Source organism: Neoarius graeffei, chromosome 11 (genome assembly GCF_027579695.1).
Source record: "Neoarius graeffei isolate fNeoGra1 chromosome 11, fNeoGra1.pri, whole genome shotgun sequence".
In the NCBI taxonomy this organism is placed as follows: Eukaryota; Metazoa; Chordata; class Actinopteri; order Siluriformes; family Ariidae; genus Neoarius; species Neoarius graeffei.
This window is the reverse complement of record NC_083579.1, coordinates 73,151,715-73,172,511: the sequence shown is the minus strand read 5'-3', so window position 1 is coordinate 73,172,511 and position 20,797 is coordinate 73,151,715. Positions and strand designations below refer to the sequence as shown.

At 42.1% G+C, this 20,797-nt stretch overlaps 1 protein-coding gene across 1 annotated transcript in view; it reads right to left on the bottom strand.

Annotated features, from left to right (window-relative positions):
- The window catches only part of LOC132894622 (AT-rich interactive domain-containing protein 1B-like), a 657,256-nt gene that overhangs the window by 111,541 nt on the left and 524,918 nt on the right, over positions 1-20,797 (bottom strand). The window contains exon 9 of the mRNA XM_060934699.1: positions 3,529-3,641. Within this exon, the coding sequence (XP_060790682.1) occupies positions 3,529-3,641 (113 nt within the window). The remainder of the gene's footprint in view (positions 1-3,528; positions 3,642-20,797) is intronic.

Sequence of the window (20,797 nt, the reverse complement as noted above, 5' to 3'; positions counted from 1 at the left end):
GATAATCAAAAAGTAAATTTTCTTAAAATAAACACCATTTACTCGATATCGAATCAGTAGCCTTAGTGAACTATGAGGTGAATTTCGTTTATCTTTTTATCTGCTGATTCTCTTCTGATATTACGAAGTTATAACGAGGTTTCTCTTATTTCGTTTCTAGTTCTGATTAGTTCCGAAAGTTTATCAAGAAACAGAACGGGTAATCGAACTTGATCAGGATAAGTGCTGATTGGTTACAAACGCTGTGTCCTAAATCACTCACTCGTTCACTACTCACTATACAGGGAATTACTATATAGAAGACTATATACAGTAATGAGCTCATTGATTAAATGATAAAACTTCTTCTTTGCCGCGGCCTTTTTTTCTTCTTTGCCGCGGCCTTTTTTTTTTCTTTGCAGCGGCACTACTTTTCATGATGCATTGTGAGATAATTTGAGTGCACTATATAGGGTGTAATAATTCTCACTATACATTCAGACAGCACTACAAAATGGCAACCTGAGTATATAGTCCACTATGTAGTGAGTAGGGAGTTATCTGGGACACATTCAGAACACTGGGACACCATTTGCACCAAAAATGATTTTGACCTTTTTGGTGACCTTGATCAGATGACCCTCAAAATGTTGGAGGTTCTATTTGAGACCAATGCTTATCTGTCCTGAAAGTTTCATGAAGATTGGTCCAGCTGTTTTCCTGTAATGTTGCTAACAAAAAAACAAAGAAACCCCACCAAAAACAATACCTCGCCCCCGGTGGACTCCATCCTGGGCGAGGTAATAAAAAAAAGAGGACACCAACTGGAACTGTTACAAATTTGCCTGGAAGAGGACCCATGTTTATTTTGCCCCCATGTACAGTGAGGAAGAGGGTAAAGACAAAGTCCCTCTCACACCAGAATCTGGTCTTCCCAGGCAGCCTTTTGTCCCAGTACTAACCGACTCTTTAAGGCGTATGGGTGTGGCGCTGATCTCCGTTTCGATAGCCCTCGGCCTCTCGCCTATACAGCTAAGGTTACAGTGGGGGACTGGTCCTCTGGTAACCGCGAGAGTTTGACTTCCCCACTCGCATCTATATTGCAGTGTGCCTTGCCAGACGGTAGTAGGTACCGTTTTTATGATGGTCTTTGGTGTGACCTGACTGCGAGTAGAGCTCGTGATCTCCCGGTCGAGAGGTGGACACGCTAACCACTAGGCCAACTCGCGGTCGAAGAGGGTAAGAGAGGCAAAAAAAAAAAATCCCCAAGGATCAATGTTGGTGAATGTTGGGGTATCCAGAAAGTCTTCAAAACCACCGTTAGACACCATCTCCATGCCAACAGATTATATGGACGGTATGCGTGAAAAAAAAAGCCTTTTCTGTCAATTTACCACAAATATAAGCGCCTAAAGTTTGTGAAACTCTACTACAACTTTGACCGGAACTGTGTTCTTTGGCTTGATGTAAGAAAAATGGAGCTTTTTGGCAATAAACACTCAGCATGGGTTTGGTGTAAAAAAAAAAGAAAAAAAAAAGATGGCTATCATGAAAAGAACCCGATCCCAACTGTCAAACATGGTGGATGTTCTGTGATGTTTTGGGGTTGTTTTTGGATCTTCCAGCAGGACAATGATCCGAAGCACATGTCCAAATCAACACAAAAATGGTTCACTGGGCACAGAATCAAGCTTCTACCATGGCCATCTCAGTCCCCTGACCTGAACCCCAGTGAAAACCTGTGGGCTGAGCTGAAGAGGAGAGAGCACAAGAAGAGAGGGTTGAGGACCCTGGATGATCTGGAGAGATTGTGGAGATTGTGCATGGTTCTTTTTATACTGTTCTGTGTTGCATATGTTGGTGGTCCATTGCCATTAACTGTTGATGCTTGTTTTCTTCCTTGCTTATACTGCTGTATGTTGCACATGTTGGTGGTCCATTGCCATGGTCTGCTTCTCTATGTTGCTCTCTGCTATATCTTCTGTCCTGTACCTGTTTTAATGTCTTGCTTCATGTTGTGTTGTGTCTTGTATGTTGATGGTGGCACTGAGTTTCCCCTTTGGGGAGTATTAAAGTTAATCCAATCCAATCCAATCCAATCCAAAGAGGAATGGGCTCAGATGCCCTGCACTGTATCTCCAACCTTATCAAATGTTATAGGAGAAAATTCAGTGCTGTTTTACTGGCAAAAGGAGGTTGTATAGTATTAGTAAATGCAGGAGTACCAATAATTGTGACACGTATATTTTTGTTGAAAATAATTATTCTTTGATGAGGAATTTGTTTTTCTCTGAATATATGTATTTCAATTAAAGGTTGGTGAGCACCAGAGAATTGAAGGAGCAGTGGCGTGCACAGATAGACACGAGGTGGTGCTCAAGCACCTGCCCCTCTGCCCTCTGTCCAAAAAAGTGCCCTTTTGAATTTTTTTTTTTACAGTTTACTGAGGCCAATGTCGACGTGATCTTTTAGAAAAGCCGCAGCATTAAAAGCGTGTGTGAAAATAATGTCCCGATGTGTGCCCCCTCCGCACACACACCGGACCTCTGTCTCTCTTGCTCTGTCATGTGAACAAGTGTGCAGTGCATTCAATGTGAGGTTGCAGCAGCATAGCGTCCTGGAAGCCACGGCCTTGTCGTAGCGCAGACAACACATCGGGCAGTCAGTCAGCTCTTCCCCTGCCCCACCAGCCAGGTAACACATGAATCGAGTGAAAATGTATTGTTTGCCCTCTAAGCCCAAGCTGTAATGATTTTGTCGTGAAGTAGCCCGTCGCATACAGAAACAACTGCACATAAGTATTATATTTTTTGCTAGACCATTTTCAGATTTAGGAAAACAAAAATTTCTTTTTCTATTTTGTTCAACTAGAGATTCCTGGCAAAGTCAAAAAGCCTTGATGTAATAAATTAACATTAAGTGGTTGTTTTACACCTTTAAAAACTAAAACGGGTCAGTGGCGACCCGAACACAAGAGGAGGGTTAAATCTCACACTTTTATAATAAGGTGTTCCACATGCGCAAAAAAGTGCCCTTTTTTCCCCCCAGAATGTCTGTGCACGCCACTGTGAAGGAGGGTGTAATTTCTTTTTCCCATGACTTTATTTATTAATTTATTTATCTCTCCATCCATCATCTAAACTCCATCCATCCATTTATTTGACATTTTCTGTCTTTCTATCTACTAAATAAGCTAAACACTTCAATAATGTACAAATATTAGTCACTGTTTTGTACATGAACATTCCTGTAACGACCTTCTCATAAACAGAAACCCCACACCCACTATATTATTCACGCCACACTCACTTTTGCTGAATCATAACAAAAATGTCTCCCAGTTTTAAAAAAATTAATCGCCATATACGAACACCCCACCACATACTGCTCTAAACATCATATATACATCATTTAGCAATTCAGATTGACCTGAACAATATCACTCCTTTTTATTTCAGGCTTTATTGTGCCGTGTGAGCGGTGTTTGGAAGGACATGAGGACGTAAAGGGACTTCCATGGTGTGGAATGTGATTAGAAAGCGTCTTTACCTGAAGGAGACGTGTTGGAGCTGCAGCTCTGTGGTGACATCATCGCTGTGGCATTTCCCACTTGATGGCTATACAATGAGCTTGTGCCCATCATTCCGCAATAACCACCCTGCCTGAGAGAGAGAGAGAGAGAGAGAGAGAGAGAGAGAGTACAGAGAAGAGCAGACAGTGATGAAGAGAGACAGGGAGTGGCAGACAAAAATAGGGAGAAAGACAGAAAGAGAGAGGGATAGAGACAGGGCAAGAAAGACAGAGAGACAAAGAGAAACAGATACAGAGAAGCAAACACAAAGAGAGACAGAGAGAGAGAGAGACAGTGAGAGGCAGGCAGAGACAGGAAGACAGACACAGACAGACACCCAGAGAGAGGGACAGAGACAGATCAAGCAAAAGAGCCAGAGAGACAGAGAGAGGGACAGAGACAGAGCAAGAAAAAGAGACAGACAGAGAGAGAGAGAGAGAGAGAGAGAGAGAGAGACAGATGCATTGAAGCAGACAGAGAGTGAGACAGGTGCAGAGAGAGAGAAGAGCAGACAGTGATGAAAAGAGAGACAGAGTAGCAGACAAAAATAGGGAGAAAGACAGAGAGAGAGGGACAGAGACAGGGCAAGAAAGAAAGACAGAGACAAAGAGAGACAAATACAGAGAAGCAAAAACAAAGAGAGACAGAGAGAGAGAGAGAGCGACAGTGAAAGGCAGGCAGAGACAGGAAGACAGACACAGACAGACACCCAGAGAGAGGGACAGAGACAGAGCAAGAAAAAGAGGCAGAGAGAGAGAGACAGATGCATCGAAGCAGACAGACAGAATGAGACAGGTGCAGAGAGAGAGAGAAGGGCAGACAGTGATGAAAAGAGAGACAGAGTGGCAGACAAAAATTGGGAGAAAGACAGAGAGAGAGGGACAGAGACAGAGACACAAACAGAGAGACAGAGAAAGAGAGAGAGAGAAAGAGAGGCAGGCAGAGAAAGGAAGACAGACAGACAGACACCCAGAGAGAGGGACAGAGAGAGCAAGAAAAAGAGCCAGAGAGACAGACAGATACAGAGAGAGACAGAGAGAGGGAAAGAGACAGAACAAGAAAAAGAGACAGGCAGAGAGAGAGAGAGACAGATGCATCGAAGCAGACACAGAGAGTGAGACAGGTGCAGAGAGAGAGAGAAGAGCAGACAGTGATGAAAAGAGAGACAGAGTGGCAGACAAAAATAGGGAGAAAGACAGAGAGAGAGGGACAGAGACAGGGCAAGAAAGAAAGACAGAGACAAAGAGAGAGATACAGAGAAGCAAAAACAAAGAGAGACAGACAGAGAGAGAGAGAGCGTGACAGTGAGAGGCAGGCAGAGACAGGAAGACAGACACAGACAGACACCCAGAGAGAGGGACAGAGACAGAGCAAGAAAAAGAGGCAGAGAGAGGGACAGAGACAGAGCAAGAAAAAGAGACAGAGAGAGAGAGAGAGAGAGGCACACAGATGCATCGAAGCAGACAGACAGAGTGAGACAGGTGCACAGAGAGAGAGAGAGAGACAGATACATTGATGCAGACAGAGTGAGACAGATACAGTGAGAAAAAGAGAGGAAGTAAATAAAAAGTATTAGGATCAAACAATCTGCTGTTTAAATAGAGTCACTGCAGTGTTTTTATCAACTCTAAATAAAAAGTAACACGTTTATGATGATATTAAAGCCTAAACTTCCTGTATTCTATCAATGAGCTTTATTTACATCATAATATTTCAATCTAATACTCATCTCATCTCATTATCTCTAGCCGCTTTATCCTTCTACAGTGTCGCAGGCGAGCTGGAGCCTATCCCAGCTGACTACGGGCGAAAGGCGGGGTACACCCTGGACAAGTCGCCAGGTCATCACAGGGCTGACACATAGACACAGACAACCATTCACACTCACATTCACACCTACGCTCAATTTAGAGTCACCAGTTAACCTAACCTGCATGTCTTTGGACTGTGGGGGAAACCGGAGCACCCGGAGGAAACCCACGCGGACACGGGGAGAACATGCAAACTCCGCACAGAAAGGCCCTCGCCGGCCACGGGGCTCGAACCCGGACCTTCTTGCTGTGAGGCGACAGCGCTAACCACTACACCACCGTACCGCCCACATCTAATACTATAGTTCTATTATTAATTTCACTGTTTCTTATTTCAGTGATTCAGATAAACCATCAGAACGAGTCGGGAGTTCAGACTGACACACTGACTGCTGTGATGTTGAAGTGTGCATGTAGATCCTGTTCAGGATGAGTCTCGAAATGATGAGATGCTCTGTCAGTGACCATGCAGACTGGGACACACGGACACACACACACACACACAAGGCTGCAGCATGATAAGATAAATCACCTAGAGGATCATACAAGTGGAGTTACACTTTGGAGGAAATGGCTTCTCCAGGCACACCGCTCCTCCCCAGAGTAATAATTTAACTAATTAAGGTGTGCTTCTGGAAGGGATCACGTTATTTGTTGCCATGGTGATGGCAGGAAATCAATCCCACACTTTCTCTACGCTCCAAATGATTTTGGGGACATCAGAGGGCTTATCAACAACCTGCTGCATGTCAGAAACCAGTGTGTGTCTCTCTCTCTCTCTCTCTCTCTCTCTCTCTCTCTCTCTCACACACACACACGCACACACACATTTGTACTTATTATTCGACAATAACCACCCTGTCTAAGAGAGAGCGAGAGAGAGCGAAAGACAGACAGACAGACAGACACACACACACAAAAGAATACTGACAAAAAAACTGTGTTGGTGAATCATTTCAGAAGGACAGAGTGAAGAGTAAATAAATCAAAGCTGCATCTAGTATCAACCTGTGCCAGACGCATGATGAAAGATGAAACGCCAACCGGGTGTTTGGTGGATTTGAAATAAATCTGAATTATTCACCGGGAGAGATAATAAGAAAAATGGTGAAAATGTACAAGCAGGATTAATGTCAGTCACACGGGCCGTACTTTAGCTCTGCCAAGAGACAACGCCACGGGTGAAATTGACACACAATGACTAACGAGTGGGATCCATGTGCGCTAAAGCTTGCCGTAATCGCATCTCACAGATGTAATTAGTCATTGGCTGAGTTACATGACGCACCCTGGTTGTAATCTCCTCGCAGGATTGATTTCGGTGTAAGCGAGATGGCAAACGAGGCACTTTCATCTGTCCGGATCAGACCTCCTGCCTCAATCGCTCATTTCAACAAAGTGCACGAAAAAATACTTTCACGTCGCCTTTTACTCCTTTACATCATAAACCGCGGCTCCCGTGCGGATAATGCAATAAACACGAAGACACAAAAACAAGCGTCTCTCCGCGCTGCGCCGCGCACCGCCATTATTACTAATTCATGTCATCAAAAAAGCCATTAAAACACTTGATGGAGGGAAAGTGTGCTGTTTAATCATACTTAATATATGCACGGGGCACCATCAAAAACAGCACAGTGCATTTATTTTGCTCTCAGGCAGCACGGCATTAAATTCAGCCCCGCTGTCCTGGCAGAGGCAGAGTGGTGAAGGCGGTGGAGAGCTGGCGGGGGATGGAGGTGACACGCCGCTCGCTACTGTCACTTTCTAGCTGCCTGAGAGTGATCGGTGGTGGGAGAAAACACTGGTAAACAAAGCAGCACGTCTCTCAGAAACACACCACTCACACTGCAGTAAACAGTGAGAGAGAGAAAGAGAGAGAGAGTCATCAAGCTCGAACACTTCTCTACAGAAACAGCTTCAAAAATTAATATGATTTTTAGCATTATACAAACGGTGTGTGTGTGTATGGGTCTACCCTTTAGAATTTTCTATATTTCTGCATAAATATGACCAAAAACATCATCAGATTTTCACACAAGTCCTAAAAGTAGATAAAGAGAACCCAGTTAAACAAATGAGACAAAAATATTATACTTGGTCATTTATTTATTGAGGAAAATGATCCAATATTACATATCTGTGAGTGGCAAAAGTATGTGAACCTCTAGGATTAGCAGTTAATTTGAAGGTGAAATTAGAGTCAGGTGTTTTCAATCAATGGGATGACAATCAGGTGTGAGTGGGCACCCTGTTTTATTTAAAGAACAGGGATCTATCAAAGTCTGATCTTCACAACACATGTTTGTGGAAGTGTATCATGGCACGAACACTGAGGATCTCAGAAAAAGCGTTGTTGATGCTCATCAGGCTGGAAAAGGTTACAAAACCATCTCTAAAGAGTTTGGACTCCACCAATCCACAGTCAGACAGATTGTGTACAAATGGAGGAAATTCAAGACCATTGCTACCCTCCCCAGGAGTGGTCGACCAACAAAGATCACTCCAAGAGCAAGGTATGTAACAGTTGGCGAGGTCACAAAGGACCCCAGGGTAACTTCTAAGCAACTGAAGGCCTCTCTCACATTGGCTAATGTTAATGTTCATGAGTCCACCATCAGGAGAACACTGAACAACAATGGTGTGCATGGCAGGGTTGCAAGGAGAAAGCCACTGCTCTCCAAAAAGAACATTGCTGCTCATCTGCAGTTTGCTAAAGATCACGTGGACAAGCCAGAATGCTATTGACCTTAATCCAATCGAAATGTTGTGGAAGGACCTGAAGCGAGCAGTTCATGTGAGGAAACCCACCAACATCCCAGAGTTGAAGCTGTTCTGTACGGAGGAATGGGCTAAAATTCCTCCAAGCCAGTGCACACAACCTGCTCACTGAGCAGCCCACATCTATTCATTCACTCATCGGGAGATGGACTCGTCACTTCCTCTGGCGGGAAACTTCAGAAAGGCAGTGAGGGAGAGAGTGTTCTGTTTCTCCTCTCATTAATTAATAATTGTGTGAAATTGTAAACCTGGACTTTACCGATATGTTTGGATTGTTTATCCTCACTGTCTGATTGGATTACCTGTATCCTTGGGACCTGCCATCTTTCTCGTGGGTGTGCTAGCGTCTCTCCGGCCTAACTCGAGCCCTCTCTGCTGTGGATGCTGTTGACCCCCGGCGTGCGAGTGTGTAAGTCTCCACTTCCTCACTGTTGTATGCTCATTGTAGCATTTAGCCAGAATTGGTAGCTTCCCCACCTTTTCTGATAAGTGCTGGTATCTGGTAGCTGGCTTATCGGGGCTGTCAATCTGGCTGTGAGTTTCTGCTGGCTCTCATGGTGTTCTGTGGTGAATTACAATGCATCCCATCATCTCAGAACTGGTTTTTTATCTCCTCGTCATTTTGTTGACACTGTGGATTATTTACAGCTTCTGCAGCCTTTCCAGCACACCGCATTGGGCTATGGATCTGTGCTATTCTCCAGCGGACTTGTTAAAAATGAACTCGTCGTCACTTCATCTGTCCCCTGGAGTTTACAAACTTTGCACCAGCATTGGGATTGCTCGTCAGCCCCGGTACCTGCACCAAGGCTGTTGCCGTTAATTCCAAATTCAGGGTTGGGGGCATAGACTTGCGAAATCTTCAGCGCCTGGCTCCTCCACCACTACGCATGGATCTTATCCCAGTGCGCTGGACTCCTCGCTCCCCCCTCAAAACCACACGCACTGGCAGAGTAAATGCAGCGAATCTTCGTTCACTACCAGCCCATATGAACTTAACATTATCCTCGACACCAGCGGCTCAGCCATCACCGATCAGCATTGCCCTAATAAATGTCCGATCTCTGACAGATAAGACTTTTATTTTAAATGACATTATAACGGCGGCACGGTGGTGTAGTGGTTAGCGCTGTCGCCTCACAGCAAGAAGGTCCGGGTTCGAGCCCCGTAGCCGGCGAGAGCCTTTCTGTGCGGAGTTTGCATGTTCTCCCTGTGTCCGCGTGGGTTTCCTCCAGGTGCTCCGGTTTCCCCCACAGTCCCAAGACATGCAGGTTAGGTTAACTGGTGACTCTAAATTGACCGTAGGTGTGAATGTGAATGGTTGTCTGTGTCTGTGTCAGCCCTGTGATGACCTGGCGACTTGTCCAGGGTGTACCCCGCCTCTCGCCCATAGTCAGCTGGGATAGGCTCCAGCTTGCCTGCGACCCTGTAGAACAGGATAAAGCAGCTAGAGATAATGAGATGAGATGAGATGAGATGAGATTATAACATCTTGTCAACCGGATTTTGTATTTGTAACTGAGATTTGGCTTACTGTTGGTGATCACCTTTCACTCGGCGAACTCTGTCCCCCTCATTTTCGTTTTTTAAGCTCACCAAGGTCTTCTGGTCATGGAGGCAGTTTAGTCACTTTTTTCAACAACTCATTTAAATGCAGATTTCTTCCCACCAGCGCTTATTCCACTTTTGAGGTGCAACTCTTATCGATTAATGGCCCTTCCCCTGTCCTATGCGCTCTGGTGTACAGGCCTCCCAAAGCCTCCAGCACTTTCATTCAAGAGTTTTCTGGCCTTTTGTCTGTCATGGCCTCTCGTTCTGATAAGTTGTTAATTTTAGGTGACTTTAACGTTCATGTGTGTTGTCCAAATAAGCCCATGGTGAGCGAATTTTTAAACCTGTTTGACTCTTTTAATTTAACCCAATTAGTATCTGGCCCTACACATCAGAAAGGCCACACACTTGATCCTGTCCTGTCATCTGGTTTTCCTGTCTCACACTTCTTCATTTCTGACATCACTGTGTCAGATCACTTCATGATACAGTTCAAATCTCTCTGGTCCTCCTCCTATCCCTCCTCCCCATCATCCCCTGCTCCTTTACCTGATCTATAAACTCAGCCACTGCACAACTTTTCTCCAATTCGTTTTCTGACTGCCACCTACCCCGAATCACTGAAGCCCTAGCCACCTGCAGCGACACCTCCGAGCTTGTCAATCTTTTTAACTCTACTTGCGCCAGCATTTTAAATGATGTGGCCCCTCTCAAGTCTCGGAAAGTTAGGTCCAATACTACACCCTGGCTTAATGATTCCACCCGCGCTGCATGACGTGTCTGTAGACGGGCTGAACGTAAATGGAAAAAAGACAAACTACAAGTATCATATGAAATCTTGCAAGACCACCTAAAACGCTACCAACTCTCTGTACAGATGGCACGAAAGGACTATTTTAGTAACCTCATAAACAAAGACGCAAATAGACCCAGAGTGTTGTTCAAGACAATCAACTCTCTTTTAAACCCAGCTGCTCCAGTTACCTCTGCTTCCAATAATGAAACATGTGAGGAATTTTTTTAATTCTTTACTGAAAAAATTGACACCATAAGGGCAAACATCCCACAGTCACAGTTTGATTTCACAGCTAGTCCCCATCCTGTTAATGTTCTCCAGTATTTTACACCAGTGACATCCTCCCAACTGTCTGAGGTGATCTTACAGATGGAGCCCACTGTCTGTCCCTCAGACATCATTCCTTCGCACCTTTTTAAAGATGTTTTCCCTTCCATTTGCCCCCTGATTTTAGCCATAGTTAACAGCTCGCTAAATAATGGTGTTGTCCCTTCTTGTTTTAAACATGCCACTGTACAACCACTTTTAAAAAAACCAAGCTTAGATCCTTGTATCCTAAAGAATTACTGGCCCATATCCAAGCTACCTTTTTTGTCTAAGATCTTGGAAAAGGTGGTTGCTTCTCAGCTTTTATCCTATTTGAACACGTTTGGGGGCGGCACGGTGGTGTAGTGGTTAGCGCTGTCACCTCACAGCAAGAAGGTCTTGGGTTCAAGCCCCGTGGCCGGCGAGGGCCTTTCTGTGTGGAGTTTGCATGTTCTCCCCGTGTCCGCGTGGGTTTCCTCTGGGTGCTCCGGTTTCCCCCACAGTCCAAAGACATGCAGGTTAGGTTAACTGGTGACTCTAAATTGACCGTAGGTGTGAATGTGAGTGTGAATGGTTGTCTGTGTCTATGTGTCAGCCCTGTGATGACCTGGCGACTTGTCCAGGGTGTACCCCGCCTTTCGCCCGTAGTCAGCTGGGATAGGCTCCAGCTTGCCAGCGACCCTGTAGAAGGATAAAGCGGCTAGAGATAATGAAATGAAATGAACACGTTTGATATCTTTGACAAATTTCAATCTGGTTTTAGAGCTCTACACAGCACCGAGTCTGCCTTGCTGAAGGTACTCAATGATATCTTGCTATGTACGAACTCTGGGTCCAGTGCTGTTTTAGTCTTACTTGACCTTAGTGCCGCTTTTGATACAATTGGTCGTGACATCCTTTTAACTAGCCTGAAGAACTGTGCTGGTCTACAGGGCCCAGTTTTAAATTGGTTTACCTCATACCTGAAGGATCAAACTTTTTCTGTTCAATTGGGAAACTGCACATTATCCTCCACCCCCATCAAATGTGGTGTCCCCCAAGGTTCAATTCTAGGCCCTCTTCTCTTCTCACTGTACATGCTACCATTTGGCTCAATTCTACAAAAAACACGACATTCAATACCATTGCTATACAGATGACACACAGTTGTACCTGCCTGTGACAACAGACAATACCTCACTAACCAATCTGTTCAACTGCCTGAGTGATATTAAAATCTGGATGGCTACTAATTTTCTTCAATTAAATGACAATAAAACTGAAGTAATGGTATTTGGATCCCCCTATTCTGTAGCCAGCCTGACAATTGCACTTGACCCCCTATCTGCGAATGTTCACAGTACAGTGAGAAGTCTTGGCATTTCAACGGACAGTTCACTGAGTTTTAATAGTCAAGCCAGCAGTGTGGTGAAGGGAAGCTTTTATCAGCTCCGAACCATAGCCAAACTAAAGCCACTTTTATCTTCTACTGATCTTGAAACTCTCATTCATGCTTTTATTTCATCCCGTTTGGACTATTGCAACTCTTTGTGCACAGTTTTAACCCAGTCTAACATCAATAGGCTACAAAGGGCCTAAAATGCAGCAGCTAGGCTTTTAACTGGTACTAAAAAGAGAGAATATAATAATCTCACCTGTCTTGGCTCACCTCCACTGGCTACCAATTAAATACAGAATCGACTTTAAAATTTTACTTTTTGTTTTTAAAGCTCTCAATGGTCTTGCTCCATCTTGTATAATAGAGCTTTTAACCCTCTATTCTCCCCCAAGGTCACGCAGGTCATCCTCCCAGCAACTCCTCACAGTCCCCCACTCACGCCTCAAAAGCAGAGGTGACCGAGCGTTTTCTGTTTTTGCCCCAAAGCTTTGGAATAGTCTCCCACCCCACATCAAATCCTGCCCAACCATTGCCAGTTTTAAAACTAATTTGAAAACCTATCTTTTTACCCTTGCTTTTAGTTCAGTCTGACACAGTTTTTCTTTTTTTAATCCTGTTTTTATCTTAATCTTGTTTCTATTTATTCAAATCATAGTTGTTGTTTCGATTTCTATTTATTTACTTATTTTAATTTGTGTATTTATTGATTATCTTTATCCTTGACTCTTAATATCTTTTTTTTTTAAAACTTGTCTTATATTCCTTGCTGGGTGGCACGGTGGTGTAGTGGTTAGCGCTGTCGCCTCACAGCAAGAAGGTCCGGGTTCGAGCCCCGGGGCCGGCGAGGGCCTTTCTGTGCGGAGTTTGCATGTTCTCCCCGTGTCCGCGTGGGTTTCCTCCGGGTGCTCCGGTTTCCCCCACAGTCCAAAGACATGCAGGTTAGGTTAACTGGTGACTCTAAATTGACCGTAGGTGTGAATGTGAGTGTGAATGGTTGTCTGTGTCTATGTGTCAGCCCTGTGATGACCTGGCGACTTGTCCAGGGTGTACCCCGCCTTTCGCCCGTAGTCAGCTGGGATAGGCTCCAGCTTGCCTGCGACCCTGTAGAACAGGATAAAGCGGCTACAGATAATGAGATGAGATGAGCTATTCCTTGCCCTTCTTATGTAGTAGCCTGTGTCCTGCTCTGATTTCTAAATGTCTTTTTACTGCCTTTATCTGTGATGCACTTTGGGTAAACTGCTGCTGTTTTTAAATGTGCTATATAAATAAACTGACTTGACTTGACTTGATCAACAGTTACCGGAAACGTTTAGTTGCAGTTATTGCTGCACAAGGGGGTCACACCAGATACTGAAAGCAAAGGTTCACATACTTTTGCCACTCACAGATACGTAATATTGGATTATTTTCCTCAATAAATAAATGACCAAGTATAATATTTTTGTCTCCATTTGTTTAACTGGGTTCTCTTTATCTACTTTTAGGACTTGTGTGGAAATCTGATGATGTTTTAGGTCATATTTATACAGAAATATAGAAAATTCTAAAGGGTTTATATATCTTATATATATATATATATATATATATATATATACACAGTTCTGTGCAAAACTTTTATGCACCCTTTGTTCCAAACTTTGTTATAGATTTCTATTTTATGGCTTCTACATTATCGAGTCAGTACAAAAACATTTTAGAGTTCCAAACGTTCGTTTTTTTTCCAGCACACAATTAAACGTTACAGAAAAAAAAAAGTTCGTAATATGTCTGAGCAGCATATTCCATAAGAGATCACTTTTCAGATTAGAAAAGAAAACATAATGAAGGCTACTGGGTTTTGGTGCAAAATGAAGAAGCGAGTGTGACAGTCAAAGTGTCCAGAAGAACTGGGTCACTGTGGCTGGTTCTGTAAGATGCTCAGTAAAACCTACAGCTCAGTGTTGTAGTTGAGTCACTAAACCTCGAGTCCAGTCTTGAGTCCCCGGTGTTCAAGTCCGTGTCAAGTCCAAGTCATTAAAAAAAATTCCGAGTCGAGTCCACTATTGATCCGAGTCGAGTCCGAGAACAAGACTTCAACTGCACCATTTGACGGTGGCTGTTTTAGCGCCATTAACATTAGTTTGTTCCTGAACATGAAGTATGAACAAGTGAATGTGCTTCTCTTTATCAGGGAGTGTGAAGTATTCTGTCAGAGATAGTTGGGAAACGGATGTAAGTGCAGAAGGTGTGTTTATTAATACAAGTGAAGACAAACAATCCAGAACGGCAGGCAAAATCATAAAACAGTGAAACAGGCGATAGGTCGAGCGAGACACAAACAGGCTATCGTAGACGCAGCAGAATCAAAGATGAGAAACAGGAAATCAGGGATCAGGAACCCAAACAAGGAAATAAGGCTCAGTAATGTGTCAGCAACGCAACTCAATACTTCGCAAAGTATGTGCGTTTTCACAGTTTTTATATAGGTCCGCTGATTGCACCTTAATCCTGTGTAGGTGCGAGTCGTTTATGGTGCATGTGCTGTCCGGAGCATGCCGGAGAGTCTATCTGATGCACGCGTCAAGGCATCCGTATAATAAGCGGCAAAGTTTGTTTGTTTGTTAGTTTGTTTGTCTTGAGCTATTGTTGCCATTTCTCAACAGATTTTCACCAAATTTGGCAAGTAGGTCCGGGGATGACCCGGAATTTTGCAGATATAAACAAAATTCATGCCTGGGCCCCAGGGAGGTCCCTGGGGGGCACAACATCCACCCACCCCCTCCCTCAATGCCTTTCACATTACATTTATCAACAGAAACTCTTGACAGAGCTTCACTAAACTTGGCACATAGATACAGGAGATAGCCACAATTTGGCAGAACTCAGAAATTCCATATTTGGGCCCCAGGGGGTCCCCAGTAGGCCCCTGGGTGGTGGATGTTTGGATTTTTGTTTGTCTTGGGTTAACATCACCATTTCTTGACAGATCACCAAATTTGACATGGAAGTCCGGGGCCAACCCAGAATTTTGCAAAACCCTGGAAATGTCAGGTAACCTGCTAGTTTCTTTATAAAACTGCACTCATTGTACCTCAGACTACTATTTTTTTTCAAGCAAAGGGTCATTTCACACCAAATATTGACTTTGTTTCGTTTATTATGGCTTACTGATTACTGTTTATAGTATTTTTCTAATGTTGAAACATTTCATTTCATTATTTTTAAGCCATTTTTTGGTCAACAGCTTTTCTTTACATGTGCCTAAGATTTCTGGACAGTCCTGTATTGCTACATTTAACGTTCTGGAACATCCATGAGACAGACAGAAAGACAGTTCCTGTTATCACTCACACTATAGCAGCTAAAAACAGTCATCTCTCTTTTTCTCTCTTGAAGTTAATATTAATAAGCGAAATAAAAAAAAATAGAGCCTGTCCTGTTACTAAGAAAGCACACAGTTCTCTGTCCTGAAGTCTTTCCCATTATGGAAAATGTATCAGTGGTAACAAAGCTCTCATCCTGAAGATTCCTTCCATCAATATTATGAAACATCTCCATTCAAAAAGCTTCACTATCCCAACAACAAGACTTTTTTTTTCTTTTTTCAGTAACAACACTTTTGAGTCTGTTAATGATTAACCTTCGAGTTACTACAGAAGCAATAATGTGTGAGAAGTGCATTAATATCAACTTTAAATGAAAGCTTACACTACTGTCAGAGCTGCTGTTATAAAGAATCAATCACCACCTTCTGACCAATCAGATTGGAGAACACAACAGTTGTGCTACAACCCCGATTCCAAAAAAGTTGGGACAAAGTACAAATTGTAAATAAAAATGGAATGCAATAATTTACAAATCTCAAAAACTGATATTGTATTCACAATAGAACATAGACACCATATCAAATGTCGAAAGTGAGACATTTTGAAATTTCATGCCAAATATTGGCTCATTTGAAATTTCATGACAGCAACACATCTCAAAAAAGTTGGGACAGGGGCAATAAGAGGCTGGAAAAGTTAAAGGTACAAAAAAGGAACAGCTGGAGGACCAAACTGCAACTCATTAGGTCAATTGGCAATAGGTCATTAACATGACTGGGTATAAAAAGAGCATCTTGGAGTGGCAGCGGCTCTCAGAAGTAAAGATGGGAAGAGGATCACCAATCCCCCTAATTCTGCACCGACAAATAGTGGAGCAATATCAGAAAGGAGTTCGACAGTGTAAAATTGCAAAGAGTTTGAACATATCATCATCTACAGTGCATAATATCATCAAAAGATTCAGAGAATCTGGAAGAATCTCTGTGCGTAAGGGTCACGGCCGGAAAACCATACTGGGTGCCCGTGATCTTTGGGCCCTTAGACGGCACTGCATCACATACAGGCATGCTTCTGTATTGGAAATCACAAAATGGGCTCAGGAATATTTCCAGAGAACATTATCTGTGAACACAATTCACCGTGCCATCCGCCGTTGTCAGCTAAAACTCTATGGTTCAAAGAAGCAGCCATATCTAAACATGATCCAGAAGCGCAGACGTCTTCTCTGGGCCAAGGCTCATTTAAAATGGACTGTAGCAAAGTGGAAAACTGTTCTGTGGTCAGACGAATCAAAATTTGAAGTTCTTTATGGAAATCAGGGACGCCGTGTCATTCGGACTAAAGAGGAGAAGGACGACCCGAGTTGTTATCAGCGCTCAGTTCAGAAGCCTGCATCTCTGATGGTATGGGGTTGCATTAGTGCATGTGGCATGGGCAGCTTACACATCTGGAAAGACACCATCAGTGCTGAAAGGTATATCCAGGTTCTAGAGGAACATATGCTCCCATCCAGACGATGTGTCTTTCAGGGAAGACCTTGCATTTTCCAACATGACAATGCCAAACCACATACTGCATCAATTACAGCATCATGGCTGCGTAGAAGAAGGGTCCGGGTACTGAACTGGCCAGCCTGCAGTCCAGATCTTTCACCCATAGAAAACATTTGGCGCATCATAAAATGGAAGATACGACAAAAAAGACCTAAGACAGTTGAGCAACTAGAATCCTACATTAGACAAGAATGGGTTAACATTCCTATCCCTAAACTTGAGCAACTTGTCTCCTCAGTCCCCAGACGTTTACAGACTGTTGTAAAGAGAAAAGGGGATGTCTCACAGTGGGAAACATGGCCTTGTCCCAACTTTTTTGAGATGTGGTGTTGTCATGAAATTTAAAATCACCTAATTTTTCTCTTTAAATGATACATTTTCTCAGTTTAAACATTTGATATGTCATCTATGTTCTATTCTGAATAAAATATGGAATTTTGAAACTTCCACATCATTGCATTCCGTTTTTATTTACAATTTGTACTTTGTCCCAACTTTTTTGGAATCGGGGTTGTATAATACAAACACTTGAACGACCGAGTATGAACTTAAAACAACATTCTTGTTAAAAACTACACAATTTCTTTTTTACCCCAAAGTAATAGTTCATTGGCCACAGTGTCCTATATTGCTGGATGATCCAGGAAATCTGCCCAACCGCCCATATCTGTCACTTAGCGTATGTTTTGTATTAGGCAGGGATGTAACGATACGTTGTGTCATGATGCATTGCAATGCAAAATTCACATCATATATAATTTATAGCATTATATTAATTATGCGTCTAATACATTTGTACTATGTGAACACCAGAGGTCCCAATGTGAGCAAAATGATGAGACATTATAGCTTACACAGTTACACAACTCCATTATAATAGTTAAAAAAAGCTCTTCAGTAGCTGTTAAATGACGCTGACGGATGCATTGATGCAATCTGGAGTGTACGAGAACAAGGCAGCGGTCGTCGAACATTTTAGCTGACTAAACTATTTCCTCAGGTGCTGCTACAGAGCTCATTATGTTTCCATCAGTCATTTTCTCCGGGTCAGAGACTTTGTTCATTCCATCATATTCTTGGGAGAATTTATAAATGTATTTATTTATTTATTTAAAACAGAGCGAGCCTGTAGTAGAGCGGCGGCTACAATTATCGACAGTCCATAATTATCGACACCTTTTCAGATTTACCAATAGAAAACTATTTTACAAAGCTGAGTTTCAGTTACAACAGTTAATATTGGTTAATTAATCAACCAGAAGACCCGCCTTGCCCTTTGATCTTGTCGTCTGATGACACAGCTCGTTACCTGAGATGGAATTTTTCAGCACGATCAGCAATTTAAGGAAAACCCGGACGTTATTATCGCAGGTAAGCATGGTGGAAAGATCATGGACATGTTTTTACTGATCAAATTCACCGATATTTCATGAACTCCTTGTTGAAACCTACGTTGTTTCTTACTCTTTCATTTGACAGCTGCCATTTTGTATCTAAACGCATGTTTGAGAGTCACGTGAGGTGTCGATAATAGTGATCACTTTCACCGGTGTCCACCATTATCGACACCCTGTGGAATTAAGGGACATTTACAACTGTTATGGATCGATCTTTGTGTAACATTATTGAAGTAGATGAAGTACTTTAAACAAAAATAAAAGTGCTGTGATTTATAATAATTTTTTTTTTTTTGGATTGATAACAGAATGGAATGTTTGTAGAGTATTTGGAATCCTGTTGCAATAAATAGAATTAGACCAGAATTAAATTCCGAGCATATAAAAAATTACATGCTTGAAATATTCAGATTTTTCTATTACATTCAGAAAATATATATATATATATATATATATATATATATATATATATATATATATATATATATATATATATTTATATATATATTTTGCAGTCTGTTGTAAATATCTATCACATATTACAATATCAGTAGACATTTTATATTAAATTGGTTTGAGGAATGGTTTGTCCATTGACCTGGATTTCCATGTGGTTACAGTGTCGATTCACTGTTGATATTTATTGTTAAACTACAAAACTAGAAATTAATACAAACAGCAACGAATGATGAACAAAACGTGATCTACGAAAATACTTAGAAAGTGGGTAGAAAGTGGAACAAAAAGATTTTCTGCCGCAGGTTAAACATTATCAGTTCATTTCTTTACAAACATTAGAATTACTTCCTCATTTACGTAAGCACCGACATCCATATATTTATATAAAAGATATTTTGTACTAAATATAAGTCTATGTAAAACAAATTTTAAATAAAAACTATGTTTTGTTAACTTAATACCACATACATGATTTTTTTAAAATAAATAATCATCTGGATGTCGATAATTGTGGAACGGTGTCGATAACTGTGGACAAAGGTGTCGATAATTGTGGAACGGTGTCACGTGATCTGATACACCATGTAATCGGGAATCAACTCATTTTTTTTTTCCAATGGAAGTTTGAGTAATTATTCATGCACATTTTACGTGTTGAAAGTCTTTTCTACTTTTGCAACGGCCAAAATATCGTTAAGGTGTCGATAATTGTAGCCGTGGCTCTACATTTTATTTACAATATTAATAAACCTGTACTTGTAGCCATTTTGATTTCTTAATTTTATACAGACAAAAAATTCATTGTTTTGCACTGTTTATGAGTAAAAACAAGTCTTTTCAGTCAAAATTTTTCTTTGTTCAAAATATTTTGAGAATCAAATTGAATTGTGAATCATCAATTGAATTGGATTGTAGCCTGGGTGTATCGTTACACTCTTACAAGAGGCTGACTGTTACCACGAGACACCACTCGTCTCGTCTTTCAGGACACTCCATACAGATTCATACAGAGTCAATCTGGCATAAAGCATCTGCCAAATCAGAAATATAAAACTGTTTATGGAAAAATATAAAGATGCAAATGTCAGCTGTGACTGTCTCGGCTAATCAGCTCCACTGGAGAACGTTAGAACATTTGAATTTTGACCAAACCCTCAAAATTGGTACAGATGTACCCACAACAATGTTCATTATGGCTGTAATAAAACATGGGGACATGACACACATCAGTCCCAAAGAGCTGATTCTTTAAAAAAAGAGGAGGAAAATGCATGGAGAGGGAAATGGGAGAGCAGGCTGGTGAAGGTTATGAATTATATATGGATTCAATTTGCTCTCAAGGCAAAAGGCAGGCACAGCTGGAGCCTGACTCAACCAAAAAAAGAGTAAAAAAAAAAAGTAAAATACAAAATGAAAGGACACTTTTTAACATATTAAATCCTTGAGAAAGCCTCGCATCAAACAGCAGGCAAAATAATTCACTCTCGCCGTTTATTAAAGCCAACTCTGTGTGCCAAGGCTACGAGCCACATCGCTGGGGGCCACATTGGATTCCTGACATCCAAGCAGGTCTTATTTATTTAGCAAATTTACTTACTAAGGAGGTCAGAAATGAATTATTTGGTGAGGATTTGCCTGTGAGCCCTTTTTTCCTTTTTCTTTGCTTTTCCCAGTTCCTTTGATTTGGTTCAGCCCTCCTCTTTTTTTAAAGGATTGCCATCGCCAGTTTTCTCCCAGAGGTGGTTTTCATCACTCGAGGAGAATTATGAGTTGCTCATAGCTCCTGAACTCATTTAGAAATGCCAGTTTTCCCTGCTGCAGTCCTTCCTTCACTACAGAAGAGGACGCTTTGTGACTGTAAACGTGGCTTTGAAATCCGTCCGCTGCAATGTAAAGTAGCGCTTTCA